The sequence below is a fragment of the Oncorhynchus clarkii genome, chromosome 1 (genome assembly GCF_045791955.1).
Source record: "Oncorhynchus clarkii lewisi isolate Uvic-CL-2024 chromosome 1, UVic_Ocla_1.0, whole genome shotgun sequence".
In the NCBI taxonomy this organism is placed as follows: domain Eukaryota; kingdom Metazoa; phylum Chordata; class Actinopteri; order Salmoniformes; family Salmonidae; genus Oncorhynchus; species Oncorhynchus clarkii.
The window spans coordinates 35,338,487-35,360,078 of NC_092147.1; the positions used below are offsets into that span (position 1 = coordinate 35,338,487).

Here is a 21,592-nt window from a genome sequence, read left to right on the forward strand (position 1 = left end):
AAAAATTACTTAAATATATATTTGATTGATAGCTAGGAGGGATGACATACAGTACTAAAGTAAACATTTCATAATTCACTGGGTAAAATCATGTAAACCAAAGTAAGGAAACAAGGCACAGTTTATTGATCTTGTTTTGCAATACTATACAAAGTGCTATTCAATGCCAGGGTGAAGTTTGCTCACTTTCAGTACAATAAAACAGATTTTTCAATACAAAAGAGAACAGACTGAAGGGTTGAGCGACCTAGACAGGTTTAAAGTGTGGCCCATAGGGACACAAGAGAAAATACCACTAAATGATACATGAACACATTATGAACACACAGCGATTTGATGTATATTTAAAAATATATATACACACACATCGTCAAGAGAAGGACAGCCTATACTACTGCATGACACAAATGATAGATCAGAATAATCTAACACAGGGCTCTCCAACCCTGTTCCTGGAGAGCTACCATCCTGTAGGTTTTCGCTCCAACCCCAGTTGTAACTAACCTGAGTCGGCTTATCAACCAGCTAATTATTCAAGTCTGGTGCGCTAGATTAGGGTTGAGTGAAAACCTAAGGACTGTAGCTCTCCAGGAACAATGTTGGAGAGCCCTGATCTAACACCAACATTTGTTTGACTTTCAAAGATCTACAAGTTTGAGTCGTACACAATTGCATTACATAGTGAGGTACCAGTTCTAGATAAGGGCTGGTGATGTGGTACAATTGGTGGTCTAGAAGTACTGCCCCATGGCGTGCTGTGGGCCGTCGGGCCAGGTGGCATTGATGAGCTCCATCAGGCTGTTGTGGTGGGAGATCTGCAGGCTGATGTCATTCTGGAGGGATGACGCCCCCTCCTCCTGGGCCACCTCGTGGAAGTAACGACAGATCAGGGGAACCACCTGGAAGAGAAGGGGAATAGGGGAGAGAGAATGAGAAACAAGAGAAGCCATTTCAGAAATAGGATATGCAGCACACTATATAGGTTTGTTCTAGGGCAGGGCTCTCCAACCCGGTTCCTGGAGAGCGACCCTTCTGGGGTTGGTGTGAACCTACAGTTGTAACTAAGCGGATTCAGCTTTTCAACCAGCTAATTATTCAAATCAGGTGGGCAAGATTAGGGTTGGAGCAAAAACCTACAGGATGGTAGCTCTCCAGGAACAGAGTTGGAGAGCCATGTCTGGTTATGTTAGTATTCTGCCTGTTGTCTTACTGATTTAAAGCTCATGAAAAGGGTTACCTTGACAACGATGAGTTTCTTCTCCAGGGGTTTTCCGTCAGGGAACTTCTCACCAAAGCACATGTGGATGGTATAGTCAGGAGAGCCTCGTCTGTTCTCCTTAAATGCTATCAGCTCTGAAAAATGTTGATGGTTGTCAAAGCGCTGACAGACAGTCTTAGAGAAATGTGTATATAAACTGCAAAAAGTCCCTTTTCAGGACCCGGTCTTTCAAAGAATTCGTAAAAATCCAAATAACTTCAGATCTTCATTGTAAAGGGTTTAAACACCATTTCCCATGCTTGTTCAATGAACCATAAACAATGAACCATAAACAATGAACATGCACCTGTGTAACGGTCGTTAAGACACTAACAGCTTACAGATAGTAGCCAATTAAGTCAGTTATGAAAATTTAGGACACTGAAGAGGCCTTCCTACAGACTGAAAAACACTGGCCATGAGATTCGGGCTCTTCGCTGGCCATGGCAGAACACTGCCATTCCTGTCTTGCAGGAAATCACACAGAACGATCAATATGGCTGGTGGCATTGTCATATCATTTCAGGAAGGGTACCACACGAAGGAAGAGGATGTCTTCCCTGTAACACACAGCGTTGAGATTGCCTGCAATGACAAGCTCAGTCTGATGCTGTGACGCCACCCCAGACCCTGACGGACCCTCAGGCCTCGGTGTTATGCTCATTCCTTTGACGATAAACGTGAATCCGACCATCACCCCTGGTGAGACAAAACCGTGACTCATCATTGAAGAGCACTTTTTGCCAGTCCTGTCTGGTCCAGCGACAGTGGGTTTGTGCCCGTAGGGGACGTTGCCGGAGGACCTGCCTTACAACAGGCCTACAAGCCCTCAGTCCAGTCTCTCTCAGCCTATTACGGACAGTCTGAGCACTGATGGAGGGATTGTGCGTTCCTGGTGTAACTCAGGCAGTTGTTGACATCCTGTACTTGTCCCGCAGGTGTGATGTTCCGATGTACCGATCCTGTGCAGGTCTTGTTACACGTAGTCTGCCACTGAGAACGATCAGCTGTCCGTCCTGTCTCTCTGTAGCGCTGTCTTATGCATCTCACAGTACGGACATTGCAATTTATTGCCCTGGCCACATCTGCAGTCCTCATTCCTCTTTGCAGCATGCCTCAGGCATGTTCACACAGATGAGCAGGGACCCTGGGCATCTTTCTTTTGGTGTATTTCAGTCAGTAGAAAGGCACCTTCAGTGTCCTAAGTTTCCATAACTGTGACCTTAATTGCCTACCGTCTGTAAGCCGTTAGTGTCTTAACGACCGTTCCACAGGTACATGTTCATTAATTGTTTATGGTTCATTGAACAAGCATGGGAAACAGTTTTTTAAACCCTTTACAAATGAAGATCTGTGAATTTATTTGGATTTTTTAAAATTATCTTTGAAAGACAGGGTCCTGAAAAAGGGACACTTCTTTTTTTGCTGAGTTTGTGTTTATATATATAAAAAAAATGTGTCGGACAGTGAACCATATTTACCATTTTCGTACTGTTGGAAGCTCAACAGTTGTACCATTTCATTTTGAGGCATCTTCCTGGGTTCAGGGTGTGCCTCTCTGGGGTCGCTAGTACTGGAGAACACGTGGCACTTGTCTTGCCGGTAACCATAGATACCAGTGTTTTGTACCTCGAGGAGAAGACCCCTTTGGACACTTCCTAGGATGCAGTTGGTGTATTCAATCTGGTATAATTGAGGCACAAAGAAGTTAGTCTTGGAATAAAATAAAGTTTCGCTCGTCTCCAGTGCGTCTTGTTGCTATGTATATATATTGCTAGGGAATGAACCAGTCAGTTTCATATAAAGACTAGTGATGCACCGATTACATTTTTGGCCGATAGCGATATTTTCCCTTGCCAAAAAACATGATAGCAATATTAAACATTTTAGCAGCCTTTTAAGCATTCGGAACAACTTCCGGTAACTGGAGTGCAGGTAATTCAAATAAATCACAAATTATGGATATTAAACATTTAGGTACATAAGTGACTTATATCAGCTGAAAGCTTAAATTCTTGTTAATCTAACTACTCTGTCCGATTTACAGTAGCTATCACAGTGAAAACATGGCATGCGATTGTTTGAGGATGGCGCCCCACATCAAAATGTGGGGCGCCACACTAAAGTCCATGGAGAATAAGAGTACCTCCTCCCAGCTGCCCACTGCACTGAGACTAGGAAACACTCACCACTGAAATCCATGATAATTTCAATAAGCATGTCTCTACGGCTTTCCACCTGGCTACTCCAACCCCGGCCAACAGCTCTGCACACCCCACAGCAACTTGCCCAAGTCCCCCCCCCCCCCCACCACTTCTCCTTCACCCAAATCCAGACAGCTGATGTTCTGAAATAGCTGCAAAATCTGGATCCATACAAATCAGCTTGGCTAGACAATCTGGACCCTCTTCCTAAAATTATCTGCCGCCATTGTTGCAACCCCTATTACTAGTCTGTTCAACCTCTGAGATTCCTAAAGATTGGAAAGCGGCCGTGGTCATCCCCCTCTTCAAACGGGGAAGACACTCGACCCAAACTGTTACAGACCAATAGCCATCCTGCCGTGCCTTTCTAAAATCTTCGAAAGACAAATTATCAAACAGCTCACCGACCATTTCAAATCCCACAGTACCTTTTCCGCTATGCAATCTGGTTTTCAAGCCGTCTTCATCGACCTGGCCAAGGCTTGACTGTCAATCACCGCATTAATCAGCAGACTCAACAGCCTTGGTTTCTCTAATGACTGTCTCACCTGGTTCACCATCTACTTCTGACAGAGTTCAGTGTGTCAAATCGGAGAACATGTTGTCCGGACCTCTAGCAGTCTGAGGGTGCCACAGGTCTCTCAAAACGAAATGCACGCGCTTCAACCGATCGCATCACTACTCTGGACGGTTCTGACTTGTTGACGGTTCTGAATATGTTGACAACTATAAATACCTAGGTGTCTGGCGAGACTATAAACTCTCCTTAGACTCATTAAGCATCTCCAATCCAAAATTAAATCTAGAGTCAGCTTATTATTTCACAACAAAGCCTCCTTCACTCATTCTGCCTAACATACCCTTGTAAAACTGACTATCCTATTGATCCTTGACTTCGGCGACGTCATTTAGAAAATAGCAGTCTATCACAGTGCCATCCGTTGTCACCAAAGCCCCATATACATATACCACTGCGACCTGTATGCTCTCGTTGGCTGGCCCTCACTACATATTTGTTGCCAAACCCACTGGCTACAGGTCATCTAAAAGTCTTTGCTCGGTAAAGCTCCACCTTCTCACTGGTCACCATAGCAACACCCACCCGTAGCATACACTCCGGCAGGTATATTTCACTGGTCATCCCCAAAGCAAACACCTCCTTTCCTTCCAGTTCTCTGCTGCCAATGACTGGAAAGAATAGCAAAGGTCACTGAAGTTTAAGCGTCAACTGTCAGAGCAGCTTACCAATCGCTGCAGCTGTACACAGCCCAGCGAACCACCTACCTCATTTGTTTTTCTGCACACCAGTATTTCTACTTACACATCCTTATCTGCACATATCACTCCAGTTTATATTGCGCAATTGTAATTACTTCACCACTATTGGCCTATTTATTGCCTTACCTCATTTGCACACACTGTATACAGATTTTTCTATTGTGTTCGACTGTACATTTGTAACTGTTGTTTTTGTCACACTGTATTGCTTGATCTTGGCCTTGTCGCAGTTGTAAATGTAAACTTGTTCTCAACTGGCCTACCTGGTTAAATAAAAAAAGTGGACTTTTCCATTACATTTATTTTGAAGGCTAGGTCATTGACAGAGATGCAAATGAATACAAATTGTAGAATTATGCCATAATTAAATAGATCATGCTAAACGAAGTTGGTATGTTGTTAATTTGACAAATCTGTTGAAATCACACTGGATGCATTATACTTTAGAATTGCATTGGGGGCATACTTTTTTCACTGTACAGCCTTACCTATGGATTGTGGATCAATGACATGGGGTATGAGTCTACTCAGTGATACCCAGAGAACATTAGCATCGTAGCTCTTATTGCGGGACTCTGAAACTGAATTGAGACACATTTGTCAACCTGTGTGTATTGAACAATATTCCAGAGGAAAAACAATACTGAATCAAATCAAAGTTTGTCACGTGCGCCAAATACAACGGGTGTAGTTAGTGAAATGCTTACTTACAGGCTCTAACCAAAAGTGCGAAAAAGGTATGCGTGTGTGGGTAAGTAAAGAAATAAAACAGTAAAAAGACATTTGAAAATAAGAGTAGCAAGGCTATATACAGACACCGGTTAGTCAGGCAGTATGTACATGTAGTTATGGTTAAGTGACTATGCATATATGATGAACAAATAGTAGTAGTAGCGTAAAGAGATGGGTTGGCGGGTGGTGGGACAATGCAGATGGTTAGCCAATGTGCGGGAGCACTGGTTGGTCGGGCCAATTGAGGTAGTATGTACTGCGCAGATGTTTTGGTGTCTGATTACTCAATTCCCAACGTCGTCCTCAGAGTTGACTGTTACCCCATTTCATTGATCCCCAATCCTTAGGTAAAGCTGTACAGTGGAATATGAATGTCAATGCACACCATAGGCTGACTGGGGAGGTGATTTCACAGTCACGCGATAAGAGCTACAATGCTAATATTTGCATTAACGCTTCAAAGTTGTGTTCTGTGGGTGCCACAGAGTAGACTGATGCCCCATTTTATTGCTTCACATGCCAACCTTGTTAAATGTAACATTATCTAGTCAAAATATGGCATGATTCTACCAATTGTAACCTTCTGCATCACTTTCAACTAGGTACTTTTATTTTGAAGGCATACTGCAAATTCCACTATTGTGCCTAATCCCTATTGTGGCTCGCTTCACAACACGGTCAGGTCGAGCGTCACTAGCCAGATGAAGCTAGCTGGCTGCTTATAACGTTAGCTTTGTGCAAAGGGGTTAAGTAGCTGGCTAGCCATTTATTTTCATGAACTGAAGTTCAATAGGTAAATAGTTACTCAAGGATTCCTAAATCATTTCTAAGAATAGAAACTGCAGTCATTTTCACTACTGGTCATATTGGTGTTAGCTAGGTACCAAGCTAAAGCTAGCTAGCCCAGAAGTTGCAGTCAAACAAATAATGCGGTATTGTAAATACAGTTAGTGGCCGGTGTTTGCAGACTTTTGTACAGCTTTGACAGGGCTACTGATACTTGGCTTACACGTGCAAATTCAACACACACAACATTCTATAATAGAATAATGTTATTTGACGTGTCAAATGAAAAGCTTATTCAACGCGTCAAATAGTGTTATTTGACGTGCATCTTTTTGTACACAAAGACTCAAACTGTGTTCCATAGCATGTTGTGAAGCTATTACTGTGGAACTCCGGTAGGGCAACATCTGAACATTAGCACACTTGGTAACATTAGTGTGTACCGGTTCTCAGCCAGTCGCGAAAGCCAACATCATCCACGACAGAGCGGGTGATTGTCAAGGGCAATGAAGCCATTATGTTGGCTTTAATGGATTTTGCCTTTGAGTTGTCTCACTGAAATGTTCTTACTCTTTTAAATGACTGCCTGACTTGTTAACTACTCGAACCACACAGCAGACATTGTGGGCTAGGTTAGGAATGCGGTGTTGCATGTTTAGCGCAAAATTGTACGTGGCGTCATAGGTATGCGCGTCAGCTTTGACGTCGGTTTTTCACGTCGCCGTTAAACTAGACATCGGGTCCATACCGATGTTGCCATTTTTAGCTAATAGCATCCGATTCCGATATGTTCACCGATATAGCGTACAGCCCTAATAAAGACATATTGGAAAACCACAGGCATGTACACAGAACCACAGATAGTAGTGCAGGTGAATGGTAGCAGCACCAGGTGGGCTTCTGTACTGCACCTGTTTGTGGTCTGGCAACCCGTCAGTGCTGGGGAAGCAGAGGGGCTGGGTGTTTGGCTCGAGAGCATTACACTGGTAGTGGAGCTGAACCCTGGGGCCTGACACCTGGGTCTTTCGCATCTCGCTCCCCCTATAGGAGATGGTGATCTCCAAATCCCAGAGGGATGAGTGGGCGGCAGGCAGGTTGAGCAGGGCATCCGGATTTACTGTTGGGAGATCGGAAAGGTCATCAAATAAGTTACATTGTACTGCATGAGTGAAATGCACTTTATTTTCTAGTACAGAAAATACATGGTAAAATGATATTTACACAACAAGTTGGATGTATGGATTTCCTTGACTTGTGGCTGTATGGCCCTGGCATACCTTGGTAGTATGGCTGCTGTACTAGGACTGGTGGCACTGGGTGGTGTGTGTGTACCGGTATAGAATTCTCTTGAGAAGAAAGGAAGAGTTATGTCTTATGTCATTAGAAAGCTTTTTCCAGAATTTTGTATTTAAAATATTTGTCATTAACAACCCATTGGAAGGAGTTACTTTCTACAGGTGGGGAGGTGCTGTACCTGTGTGTTGGTTCAGGTCTAGGGGGTTCAAGGTTAGGTTGCTAAAGTTCAGTATATCATGCTGTTGTGGAGGGGGATAAAAATACATTCACAGATTTAACATAAGTTTGTCTTAAAAAAAAAAGAAGACTAGAATCATGGTTTCTATTGGGGCTGGGTTAAATATCCAGCTCCTGGTTCAATATAGATGTACTGTTACTATACCTCCATGCCTGGGGGTGTGTTTTCTGTAGGGATGAGAGCACAGTCAAGGCCATAGTTCTCCAGAGTGATTTCTTCTATGTGCGGGCTCTCATAGTTATCTGTTTAAAAATATATATATATATATATATATAAAGCCATTAAAACAATTGGGGCAAGAGGAGACTCAAGTTGTCTACCTGAGCTAATGTATAGGCTTTAGTTCAGCAGGCTAACAGTCTTGTGGCATTTAAGTTACACAAGCCATAGTGATCTTACACTCATTGATGACCAGGTAGACTTTATGGGGGTCGTTTGAGTCCTTGGAGTGGTCTTCCACCATCTTGAAACGCCTGCACAGGCTGTTCAGTGCAGAGCGGAAGTTGGTCTTCCACTTTGCCTTGTCAGTGGGATGCTCATTGATTTTCCCACTGACCACGGCCCATGCCTGTAACCAGATAATTGAACTGTCATCATAACAAGTTACTTTTTAGATTATTATACAGACAACATGTAATGATTCATGCGCTGCAGTTCACAATCAAACCACAGCCTCTATTGCCTTGACTTTCTGCATAGCTCTGGCCACCTTCCACAATATTTTCCTTACCCTGAATATTTTACGGTCGTCCTCGGAGCAATCCTTCCTAGAATTGTGTTTCCACGGGACTCTGAACTTATTGTTGTCAATAAAGAACAAACCAGTGTATTGCTCGGTCCGCACCTGTTCTATCAGCCAGTCAGCGAACTGAGGTTTGCAGCTGAAACATGCAGGGAAAAAGCAAATTGCCTACATACTTATAAAAAAAGCGGGGTAGTATATCGGCAACATTGGTGAGTGAGCACGTCTTTATTCCAGAGAGAGACTACCATTGCACTACCTCGCAACAATCAATGCAATATGTTTTTTTTTTTTTTTACAGTAGTCTAAAAGCACAGTACATTCACTAAGCATAGCCGAGCTCTTGGAAATATCAATCGAACTCTATTCTACATTTATCAATTTAACTACTATAGTCCGCAGATTACAAGAAAATGATCTCTGTTTACCTGACGTACAGATATGAAAAATGTTACTTACCTTTGCATCTTTAATGCTTAGACGCGTCGGCTGTTTGACTGTGGACGTGTACTACTGTGGACGTGTTCTACTGTGAACGTGTACTACTGTGTAAGTGTTCTAGTTGTTTTCAGTTCAATGCCGGGCAGAAACGTTTTATAGGCGTCGTGATGTCATATAGTTGGACTTCCCCATTGAACAGAGATGACGAGATTAATGTATTATGTATTCTCACAGTTGGTTGTGTACCTTAACCCATTGCACCTATGGGTATCCAACTCATTGATTAAGTGTAACAAATTGTGTTGAGCATTTAGAAACGTCGGTCTGAAAGTGAAAATTATGCTGCGACGATAGATCGCACATTCTTGATTGCATCATCTTCTTGTTCAGTCAACAAATTGTAACGAAACAAGCAAAATTGGTAATTTTTCTGCAATCAAACTGTGTCAGGGTCATTAATATACAACACATAATGGTCTGTATCATAACCAGTGGCGACCCGTCATTCAGGGCAGATGGGGCTCTGAGACCCACATTTTTTGCACAAAAAAATAAATAAATATTATTTTTTTGTGGGGCTTGCATGTTATTTTGGCATTAATACGTGTCTCATATCAGTTTGCAAACAATGTAATATATATATAATTGAGTTAATAAAGCTGCATACAACCAGGGTCTCATTTTTGTTTTCTTGGGTAAGGCAGCTCCAAAATGTAGGTGTTTCAGCCTAGCTCAGTGCTTTCTGTGGTGGTGGGGCGGGCCAGCAGAAAATAGGAGCATTGCACCGTGATTGGCTCAGAAATCTGTCACTCATGGGGACCTTGCGCAATCGCCTAGCTTCAGTCCTTAAGTAATGGTTGACATCCAAAGTTTCAGCCCTTTGGGTCCTACCATAGAGTTATATTACAAGTGCCCTTTCAAGAAGGCTCAAGGTCATTGTTCACAGAAATTACGTCAAATCACATTATATGTACAGTAGTTTGATTGGACTGATCATGTCAACATCTTACTTTCACAATCTTAGCTAGCAGTCATCATCGTGAATTAAGTCTAATGGCAATTTTTTTTAAATCCTTGTCATATGAAGAGAAGAGAAAATATAGATAAAACGTATCGGCGCTCATCTGCCTTTGGACATAAACATTACACAACAAGTTGGAAATCGCAAATTCAACAATGAGTTGTTTGGAAGGAATCGTTGACAGTGGCTAACCGCAAGCTTTGCAACTGGGATGTCAGACTAGGAAAATACGTTTTGAACTATCACCCAACTCGGAATTGTAAATATATTTCCGCCGCGCACAACAAGGTGAGTCCAAAAATGTCTTATATGCTGCTACATAAATGATGTAATATGCCATGGAGATAGCCATATCAGCTATGCTTTTTAAAAAGGCAGTAAATGAGGCTGAATTAATTGTTTCGCTGCCAGACAAGGCTCCGCTGATAGCCAGGTGTAGTAGTGGTAAGGATTCACTCCATTGTGCTGGAAAGAAGCTCTGCTGTTAGGACAGCTATATGTAGGCCCTAAATGTTTGTGGCACCGCTTGTCATCGTTATAGTGCAATTAATGTACTGTTTAGTGTTGTGTTGTGTAGTGGCTTCGCTGGCATGCATCAAAACACATTTGAGGGGGGAGTTTGCCCCACCAAGATTTTATTGCTAAAATCACCACTGATCATAACAAACATTTAGGATGTCAATCTGACTCTTATACAGAGAGATCAGCATTTATTTATATTTTGACAGCAGGTTGATAGCATGTAGAGCACTGCGCGGAAGTTAAAATGTCATACAGCACCTTGTTCTGGAGTTTTTGTTTTAGGTATTAGATAGATATTAATTTATTTGGGATTGGGTCTTGGAAAGCAGGTAATGGTAATGCATCATAATCATCAGTAAGACTGGATTAACGCGGGACTGAATGACCCATCATGCATTTTACTCTCATCCTTCTGTATCAATCAAAAGTATTTATAAGGCCCTTTTTACATCAGCAGATGTCACAAAGTGCTGTACAGAAACCCAGCCTAAAACCCCAAACAGCAAGCAATGCAGATGTAGAAACATGGTGGCTTCGAAAAACTCCCTAGAAAGGCCAGAACCTAGGAAGAAACCTAGAGAGGAACCAGGCTCTGAGGGGTGGCCAGTCCTCTTCTGGCTGTGCCAGGTGGAAATTGTAAGAGTACATGGCCATTTAATGCCAGATTGTTCTTCAAGATGTTCAAACATTCATAGATGACCAGTTGGGTCAAATAATAATCAGTGGTTGTAGAGGTTGCAACAGATCAGTACCTCAGGAGCAAATGTCAGTTGGCTTTTCATAGCTGAGAATCAAGAGGTCAGAATCAAGAGGTCAAGAGGTCAAGAGAGAGAGAGTCAAAACAGCATGTTCGGGACAAAGTAGTACATTCGGTGAACAGGTCAGGGTTCCCTAGCCGCAGGCAGAACGGTAGAAACTGGAGCAGCAGCATGGCCAGGTAGACTGGAGACACCCAGGAGTCATCAGGCCAGGTAGTCCTGAGGCATGATCCTAGGGCTCAGGTCCTCTGGGAGGGGAGGTAGACCTGTATGTGACAACTGTAACATTCCATTTGACTGGTTCTAAAGGGATTTTATGCAAATGGGAATTCAATGACATGCTAGTTTTGTTTCGACACCCCTATCCCGCTAGTGGATGGATGCTAGGCTATTAGGGAGCGAGAATGCACTGAAAGCACGTGTCACTGCTTAAAGAATTCTAATTGCAGGAAGTGTGTCTCATGTTATCGCCAGCAGTGGAAATTTTCCAACACAAACAAAAAAACATTTTATCCCTATGCCAACTGTGGTCCATGTGGTAAATTCTGAAGGTCCTTTCATTGCATTCACATTGAACAATACCTCCAGGGATATCATCGGGATTTCAAGCATACAGAGGAAGACAAAGGCCCCTAGAACCCTGCAACTAGAAAAGTTTTAATCAGAAACGGAGTGCTTGCATCAGCAATCCACATATGTTGTAGGCCTAATGACTTTAAATCATATAATCGTTCTAATTTTATATCAAAGTTGATACAATGCAGATATATTTAGTTATAAGTAAACATACATTTCACTACAGCCCTTTGAGTTCGATTCAAACATGACCTAATACATTCATTCATTCTACAAGGCACCCTTCTACTTCAGCCATGTTGCCACTTGCCTGGACAGTAGTAGTGGATTGGGTTGCAGTCCAGGGTTTGTGGGCTAACTATAACCCACAACATCTGCTATGAGTGATGTGCTCTTGGTCGAAAGAGGATCCAGGGTGGCTCACCACAGATTGTTACTTATGAAACTTCACTGTAAATACAAGATTACGCATTGTTCCTATTTATAACCCCACATTTGTGACAGTGAGCTGAGTGAGAGGGGGTGGATACGCCCTCTTGACGGGAGAACCTCTAATATTGTCTATCAGCTGGGCCTAGAATAACAGTTCCTTTTTCCAACCATTCTCTTTTAATACAACCACACTGACATATAATAGGGGGAACACCAGGATGTATAATAATCACATTTCCTCCTTATCCTAGATCAGTGTCCTCCCACCCACACATCATGAGTAGGAAGCAATGGTAGGCTGCCACACAGTGATGAAAAAGCATATCAGTCATATCACTGTCTATTACTATTTCAGTCTCTATCACTACAACCACTGTGGCAGTCTAGTACTCTTTCTATTTGTCTCAAGCAAGCCTCTATTTAGCATAGTCTGACCTATCTTCACTGCCTCACACTCTGGTTTACCTGTGGTAAATGGACTAAATGTAGTCTTATTATACCTATACAATACATGCTCCACCATGTCTGTCTCAAGAATGAGGAAGCGAAATTCACTCTACCTGAACACTTCCCTTTTGCCTCTCATTGAAATGGTTGTTGTGCCCTAATCGGTGGTTTGTCTTTTTGTAGGAGCAGGCCCCTGTGGCCAGGTGTAGGCCCCTGGACCGGCACCAGGGAAGGATGTAGCTCCCTCATTCAGACGCTGAAGTGCAGTTTTCACATCCCTATTCACACACACATGCACGCATGCGGCCACACACACACACTGTTGGTGTGTTGCACAGGCCTTTGGCGGAGACTGGAGAAGTGTGGGTAGAGATTTACTCAAGTGTGTGTCGAGGTCTAAGGATTAATTCAGAAATGTTTAGGAAAATCTCTTGAAAAAAATCTAGTTGAAATCCTCTTCTTACTTTAATTTGTGATTAGCACTTGTCATACTAGGAAGTGCATGAAAATGCGTCATACCATTAAGACAGTTTAGACACTGAATTGTGGCAAACTTTCTTACCAGTTTCTTACCAGTATACCTAAATTATTCAGCATTTTGCAGCACAGAGAGGAGAGCATGTATTGTTGAGCAGACAATTAAGAGAGAGTTCTGTATCAAAGATCCCCGAGAAACCTGTATTTTAGGGAGTTTTGAGGGGGAAATCCAAACTGCTTCTCTTTGGAGATTGAGACCATCAGAAACAACCATTTCTCTCTATTTTTCTCTCCCTCCACACAATTCTGTCTATCTGTATACCTTCCTCTCTCTATATCAGTCTGTCTCTGATTTTCTGTCTGTCTGTCTCTCCCTGTCTCCATCCTCTCTCAATTGTCTGCAATTATCAACACTATCTAAATAGACTGGTATGTTTAATATCTACTGTAACTCTGTACCCCAGAGTATAGTCAGGTCTGATACTGTATACTGTACGTATAGGCTGGTTTCTTCACTATGAGTGCTTGTAAAAGGATCATAAAGAGATGTACTGTACACACCCACGTGTCCCTGTATTGGCATAATACTGATTTTTTGGGACTTCCTGTGGGTGTGTCACGCGGGACTAGGTGTGTGTGCAGGAATCAGACGCAGAGAGAGAGTAATGGAGTAAAGTACTTTACTATTGCACACCAAACTGATAAGCCCAATTAAATACAGGGCGCAGGACACTATACCAGACAACCCAAAACCACAGGGTGTCCAGTATAGAAAACAAAATACACCACGACCTAATATGTACACACGTAACAAAAGACAATCCCGCACAAAACAAGGGCGGGTCAACCTACTACATATAGGGAAGCTAATTAAACCAAAATACACACAGGTGAAACTAATAAGACAAAACCAACAGACAAACGAAAAAGGGATCGGTAGCGGCTAGTAGGACGGTGACGACGACCGCCGAGCACCACCCGAACAGGCAGGGGAGCCAACTTCGGCGGAAGTCATGACAGGGTGTTTATTTTCTAATCTGTGTGAAGGTGGGTATTGCATCACCAGTTGAAACTAGTTTTATCCCCAGTTCCAGGTTTGACCAGCTCCTGACCTGCCAATGATAATAGACCAACACAACTAACTGTCAGGTATATTTGATATTGTTTATATACAGTACCAGTCAAAAGTTTGGACACACCTACTCATTCAAGTTTTTTTTTTATTTGTACTATTTTCTACATTGTAGAAAATAGTGAAGACATCTAAACTATGAATTAACACATATGGAATCATGTAGTAACCCCAAAAATATTTTATATTTGAGATGCTTCAAAGCAGCCACCCTTTGCCTTGATGACAGCTTTGCACATTCTCTCAACCAGCTTCATGAGGCAGTCACCTGGAATGCATTTAAATTAACAGGTGTGCCTTTATGGAATTTCTTTCCTTCTTAATGCGTTTGAGCCAATCATTTGTGTTGTGACAAGTTAGGGTTGTTATACAGAAGATAGGCCTATTTGGTAAAAGACCAAGTCCATATTATGACAAGAACAGCTCAAATAAGCCAATAGAAATGACAGTCCATAATTACTTTAAGACATGAAGGTCAGTCAATGCAAAACATTTAAAGCACTTTGAAAGTTTCTTAAAGTGCAGTCGCAAAAACCATCAAGAGCTATGATGAAAACAGGCTCTCACCACAGGAAAGGAAGACCCAAAGTTACCTCTGCTGCAGAGGATAAGTTCATTACAGTTAACTGCACCTCAGATTGCAGCCCAAATAAATGCTTCTTAGAGTTCAAGTATCAGACACATCTCAACATCAACTGTTCAGAGGAGACTGCGTGAATCAGGCCTTCGTGGTTTAATTTTTGCAAAGAAACCACTACTAAAGGACATCAATAAGAAGAAGGGACTTGCTTGGGCCAAGAAACACGAGCAATGGAAATTAGACCGTGGAAATCTGTCCTTTGGTCTGATGAGTCCAAGTTTTAGATTTTTGGTTCCAACCGCCATGTCTTTGTGAGACGCAGAGTAGGTGAATGGATTATCTCTGCATTTGTGGTTCCCACCGTGACGCATGGAGGAGGAGGTGTGATAGTGTGGGGGTGCTTTGCTGGTGACACTAACTGTAATTTATTTAGAATTCAAGGCACACTTAACCAGTATGGCTACCACAGAATTCTGCAGTAATGAGCCATCCCATCTGGTTTGCGCTAAGTAGGACTATCATTTGTTTTTCAATAGGACAATGACCTAAAACACACCTCCAGGCTGTGTAAGGGCTATTTGACCAAGAAGGAGAGTGGTGGAGTGCTGCATCAGATAACCTGGACTCCACAATCACCTGACCTCAACCCAATTGAGATGGTTTGGGATGAGTTGGACCGCAGAGTGAAGGAAAAGCAGTCAAGTCATTCTAGACTGTTGGAAAATTATTCCTCATGAAGCTGGTTGAGAGAATGCCAAGAGTGTGCAAAGATGTCATCAAGGCAAAGGGTGCCTACTTTGAATAACCTTTTTTGGTTACTACTTGCTTCCATAAGTGTTATTTCATAGTTTTGATGTCTTCACTATTATTCTACAATGTAGAACATAGTACAGATAAAGAAAATCCCTGGAATGAGTAGGTGTTCCAAACTTTTGATTGGTGCTGTATACACTGCGTTTACAAAACATTAAGAACATTTGTTCTTTCCATGACAGACTGACTAGGTGAATCAAGGTGAAATCTATGATCCCTTATTGATGTCACTTGTTAAATCCTCTTCAATCCATGTAGATGAAGTGGAGGAGACAGGTTAAATAATATGCCTTGAAACAATTGAGACATGGATTGTGTGTGTGCCATACAGAGTGTAAATGAGCAAGACAAAATATTTAAGTGCCTTTGAATGGGGTATGGTATTAGGTGCCAGGCGCACCTGTTTGTATCAAGATCTGCAACACTGCTGAGTTTTTCATGCTCAACAGTTTCCCGTATGTAATCAAGAATGGCCCACCACGCAAAGGACATCCTGCCAACTTGACACAACTGTGAATTTAGGCTGTTCTCAATATTAGGAAGGTGTTCTAAATGTTTTGTAAACTCAGTATAACCAGTGAAGGCTGCTGAGGGGAGAATGGCTCATAATAATGTCCTGAACGGAGCAAATGGAATGGCATCAAACACCTGGAAACCATTCCACTAATTCCGCTCCAGTCATTACCACGATGCCCATCTTCCCCAGTTAAGTTTCTACCAACCTTCTGTGGTGTAGACCTACTGCACATTAAGAAACAAATAGGCCTACTTCATGAAGCACAGCTGATGAAAACACCTCATCACTATTCCCTATTGCCACATTTAAATCAACCCTTTAGTAGTCTATTGTGTTCTTGTTGGTGCATAATTTTAACTCGGAGACAAAATAATAATCAATAGCATAATAGTAATGTGGCCTATTGAAATACGGTTCCTTTGAAAAGCCATAGCACCAATCTTGAAGCTTATGCACTGCTGCTCTCTACTGGCCGATAGCGATATGGAAAGATACGGTTGTACGGATGGATGTCTTATTTTCATCGCCAGAGGTCACTACGTGTTTATTTTTAACGCGACTTGACAAGATATTCGAGATGTCTCGTTGAATGTAATATTAGTTTACAATACATGACGAGAGCCGGAGAAGAGCATTGATTTCAATTTGAGACCATTTGTTGAAAATCGCTCAGTTCACTAAGGTTTTTGTAAGAGCGGAAAGAATGTTACGAGTTATCATACAAAATGTTGAAATTCTATAAACAATGGAATGAGGAATAATCAAAAAGCCTATTGTCCTTTTTACACATTATGTGGAGGATTAGGTTTGTGCAGCCATTTGACCATAAATAACGTAAGGACTGTTGTTGCAACGTGCTGTCCAGTCGAATGTGGTGCTGAAAACGACAATCCAACATTGACCAAGGGGAAAATCGCCTCAAACGAAAACAAAGTTCAGGGTGGTACCTAAAGTTGTATATTTATTAATACGTCCAATGTGCGTAATAACTGCCTCGTAGAATAGGCCTAGTTATAACATATTTGTAGCCTAAATAGCCAAATCCATATGGGCGAATATACGTTTTACGAATGACAATTGAGGCTTGCATTTGAGTGTTGGAATGGCACAGAATCCAACCGATCGTCAGCTGCCAATATTGCCAGGCAGTAGATGCTTGAATCTCTATGCAGACAATGTGCACCTGTAGCGCACTCGTTGTGCGGTCATTGGGCACGGCAGACATACCCACAACTCATATTACCTTAAATGAATCGTGTTTCTATGCAAGGTCTATAATTCTACACAGAGACACGCTTGCCTTTTTATTTTCCTCTTAATGGCTGTAGCCTGGATACCGGAGAGAGCGTCCTTGGTATTTGGGATTTTAAAGAGCGAGAGGAGAAGGATGGAAGGGGAGAGACTGATAATTTGAAGACGTGCCAGGGGTACATTGTCAAATTCAAAAGGCATTTAAAGCACCAAACCATTCACTTTTTTCATTCTCTCCTATTTTTTTTCTTTCTCTCTGTCTTGCTTTCCTTTTGCCCGGTTGCAGGCCGTTTGAATCCACCACTGGGCTTTCAAGTTGGAGACATTGGAATGTAAATGAGCCCAGCGCGTGCTCCTGGCGCAGTGAAAGCTCGGGATTGTTTATTGAGCTCCTGGAGCCACGCGCCTGGCTCGCGGAGTAGGCTAGCAGAAGAATCACACAGCGGGGCGGGGCCTCGCGGGGAAGCGTGCATCTCCCAAGGGGTGGGGTGTGGGGCGCGTGTTGAAAAGAGGAGTGCTGCCAAAGTTTGGGTCAGATCGGCTCGTGGAGTAAGCAAGCGCGGTCAAGAAAGACTTGGACACCAAAAAGCCACAGCGCTTCAGCTATAGCCACACGGTCCCCACGCGAAGGACACGAGAGCAGTGCACTGTCCACCTCTGTCTACATTTTCTTCTTCTCTGTCAGTGAGGGTGCGCTGTTGCAAATCCCATCTGTCAGTAGGTCTGTCTCACCACCGACCAAGATGGAGACTACCACCATCACCACCACGCAACTGGCGCAGAACGCATGCCCATTTGTACTGACGGAGAGACGCACCACCATCACCCTGCACGCTCCAGCCCAGGAGTGCGCACTCCCCAATGACACCACTGCAACCGGCTACCAAAGCAAGACCACCGTGCTGAAAAGACAGCGCTCCAGCTCCCCGGAGCTCCTGCGCTGCAAGCGGCGGCTCAGCTTTAACGGACTCGGGTACTCCATCCCTCAGCAACTCCCTGTTGCCGTGGCTCGGCGAAACGAGCGCGAGAGGAACCGAGTCAAGCAGGTCAACATGGGCTTTCAGACGCTGCGTCAGCACGTGCCCAACGGGGCAGCCAACAAGAAGATGAGCAAAGTGGAGACGCTGCGGTCCGCCGTGGAGTATATTCGAGCTCTGCAGCAGCTACTAGACGAGCATGATGCTGTGTCAGCCGCCTTCCAGTGCGGGGTGCCTTCCCCTACCATCTCCAACAGCTACTCCGCCGAGCCAGAGTCACCCCACTCCACCTGTTCCTCCGACGAGGGGAGCTATGAGCCCCTGAGCTCTGAGGAGCAGGAGCTGCTGGACTTTACCACCTGGTTCGACAGATACTGAGACACCGGTAGCCTAATTGTCGTTACCATCCCACAGCACCTGTGTATAGGCAGGGCACCTGTGTATAGGCAGGGGTTTCTTCTAACAGAAGTGACTCGAAGTTGAAAATAATGTCAAGTTATTCGATTCACTCTGCAAGGCGAGGCACCCGTGAACACTCTCTTGGCACCAACTTGCTCTCTCTCTCCCCTCACCAGGCAGCGTTTGCAGGTGGAAAGCAATAAGAAAGAGGAAAGTAAAGCAGAGTTACCGTTGCTATGCTACAAGAGAGGAGGGAGTACAACGAACGGCCCTTTGGTTCCCCTCGGAACAACAGGGGGAGATACTGTGTGCGCTCACGCATGGACAAAGCGTCGAATGACTGCAGGGTGACGCTTGGAATTATTTATTTATTGATGACTTTGAATAAGTGCATTAATAAATGAAACAGCAGCGGTGCAGTCCGCACAGTAGCCAAGAAGAGGTACACGGTTGTGGCTCAATGACTTTGCTGTTGACACCAGTTTCAGATAAGGGCAAGACTCCTTCAACTGACTGCATCTGATGGGGAGATTGTATCGAAGATGACCCGCGACCTGAAATGAACTTTGTGGGTGTACATTGTCTGAAATTGAAATTCTTATTTTTAAATATAAAGACGTATTTTTTGTTAATTGAGATAAATGCAAATGTTCTGCAACCACGAACACTGCCACTTTGCTGACAGTGAGAGCTCACGAGATGTGATAAGTATGACTGGACAACTGGACAATTGAATTGGCACATATGTCTGTGTCATGCGATTGGTCACAATATATTAGACATCCTCCCGTGAAAGATTGAAGGGTTTTACGTGGGATGGAGACCTTTATCAATGTATGCACTTGCTCTCCGTTTTTCCTAGCCTCCTAAAGTGTACATATGCGATTTTAAACAGATATATTTTGTGTAAACAGTTTTTTTTCTATGAATAAAGATATCTCTATTTATATTAAATTAAATGATGTTGTTGCATTATTATATGGACACAGTTTTGCATTTATTTTCTCAGCCTTGTCAAATAGTAGGTAGAGGCCTGACAGGCATACTCACAAATAATAGGCTATATGATTTGATTCTTATGTAGACACTTGAATCATATTTACAGATATATCTGATGGTCTGCACTGAGCAAACATAGACTTCTTCTAAGGTTCTATCCAAAGGCCAAGTCTGACCATTTACCAAGCTGTTTTGGCACACAAGGGAGAACTGCGCAGCTGTGTGAACACTCAATAACCATTTAAAGACGTGCACCATGCCTTGCGCGTGGTCTGTATAAAGAACGGGGAGATTAATATTAGGTGTCATGCACTGCATTGTTTCTTTTTCATTCGCTTTCTCTCCTCAATAACACGGAGGGCCTGGAGCAGAGGATGGGAGGGAAGGCGATATAGTATATATATACTATATCGCCTCAGTATATATATAGATATAGATGGAGGGAGAGGTATATACTATTCACTTTCTTCAAAGGGGTAGTCACTTTCTTCAGAGGAAGGTAGGGTAGGCGGGCGGGCGATAGAGAGAGAGAGATGGAGGGAGGGAGAGGTGTATATACTATTCACTTTCTTCAAAGGGCTAGGCCCTATAGTAAACTTTGAAATATGGCTCAGCGAAAGTCAGGAAGACAATGCAGCGGGTCAAAAATTCTTATTGGCCGATTGAGAACAGTCTAAATAAAACCTTGGTTTGTAGACTACTTTTATCCCCGACTGTGTTTTTCAGGGCGCACACAACCCAATCAAAAAGCCCATCTCCTGCGAAATGGAGAGCACAACACCCCATTGTGCGCACTATTGTGTCTGCCTTTGCGACTCATTATGCGTAATATGAGGGAGCCTCCATTGTAAATAAACATCGATGCCAGAATCTACGAGGCAGAAAGAGAAATAACTCGTTTAATTTCACCGGGTGTAGGCTACTTTATCTCTCTTTGGAATCATAATAAAACCCAACTGTAAGAGCTGGGATCGAGGCTGATATAATATGCAAGGCCAATATGTTTTGCGTCATTTGGGTTGAATTCTAAAACATGCTGACTCAGGATTTACAAAACGGATACCAACATTTTGATAAGCAATGGAATGAGTCTACACTCTTAGAATAACAACATCTGGATGCTTCATACATGGCACCCCTTCAGGCTCTATATGGAACTGAAATGCAACAATCTTAAAGGTTTTACTGAGTTACAGTTCAGTCAAATGTTTCGGGTAGCCTTCCACAAGCTTCCCACAATAAGTTGGGTGAATTTTGGCCCATTCCTCCTGACAGAGCTGGTGTAACTGAATCAGATTTGTAGGCCTCCTTGCTCACACACACTTTTTCAGTTCTGCCCACAAAATGTCTATGGGATTGAGGTCATGGCTTTGTGATGGCCACTCCAATACTTTGACTTTGTTGTCCTTAAGCCATATTGCCAAAACTTTGGAAGTATGCTTGGGATCATTGTCCATATGGAAGACTCATTTGACTCATTAACTTCCTGACTGATGTCTTGAGATGTTGCTTCACTATATCCACATCATTTTCCTACCTCATGATGCCATCTATTTTGTGAAGTGCACCAGTCCCTCCTGCAGCAAAGCACCCCCACAACATGATGCTGTCACCCCCTATTTTTGTTTCATCAGACCAGAGGACATTTCTCCAAAAAGTACAATCTTTATCCCCATGTGCAGTTGCAAACCATAGTCTGGCTTTTTTATGGCGGTT

General features: G+C 43.0%; 2 protein-coding genes across 2 annotated transcripts; one reads left to right on the forward strand and one right to left on the reverse strand.

The window, feature by feature from the left end:
• Positions 1-103: 103 nt before the first annotated feature.
• On the reverse strand, positions 104-9,124 carry LOC139406610 (interferon regulatory factor 7-like). Its single transcript, XM_071149386.1, has 10 exons — positions 8,994-9,124; positions 8,523-8,673; positions 8,192-8,360; positions 7,937-8,034; positions 7,733-7,793; positions 7,536-7,604; positions 7,170-7,375; positions 2,740-2,941; positions 1,238-1,353; positions 104-899 (listed from the first exon to the last, which is right to left on the reverse strand). Exons 1-10 carry the CDS (start codon positions 8,999-9,001, stop codon positions 732-734), a joined length of 1,248 nt encoding a protein of 415 aa, XP_071005487.1. The 5' UTR covers positions 9,002-9,124; the 3' UTR covers positions 104-731.
• Positions 9,125-18,054: 8,930 nt separating this feature from the next.
• Positions 18,055-19,755, forward strand: LOC139416123 (achaete-scute homolog 1b-like). Its single transcript, XM_071164441.1, has one exon. It carries the CDS (start codon positions 18,245-18,247, stop codon positions 18,854-18,856), a length of 612 nt encoding a protein of 203 aa, XP_071020542.1. The 5' UTR covers positions 18,055-18,244; the 3' UTR covers positions 18,857-19,755.
• The last annotated feature ends 1,837 nt before the right edge of the window (positions 19,756-21,592 follow it).

Bases quoted from the DNA above. Each gene is read 5' to 3' on its own strand.
- LOC139406610 (XM_071149386.1), bottom strand. The intron at 1,354-2,739 runs GTAAATATGGTT...AACATTTTTCAG, and splicing joins CTTCCAACAGTACGAAAATG to AGCTGATAGCATTTAAGGAG. The intron at 900-1,237 runs GTAACCCTTTTC...CTTCTCTTCCAG, and splicing joins AGAAACTCATCGTTGTCAAG to GTGGTTCCCCTGATCTGTCG.
- LOC139416123 (XM_071164441.1), top strand. From the start codon at position 18,245: ATGGAGACTACCACCATCACCACCACGCAACTGGCGCAGAACGCATGC.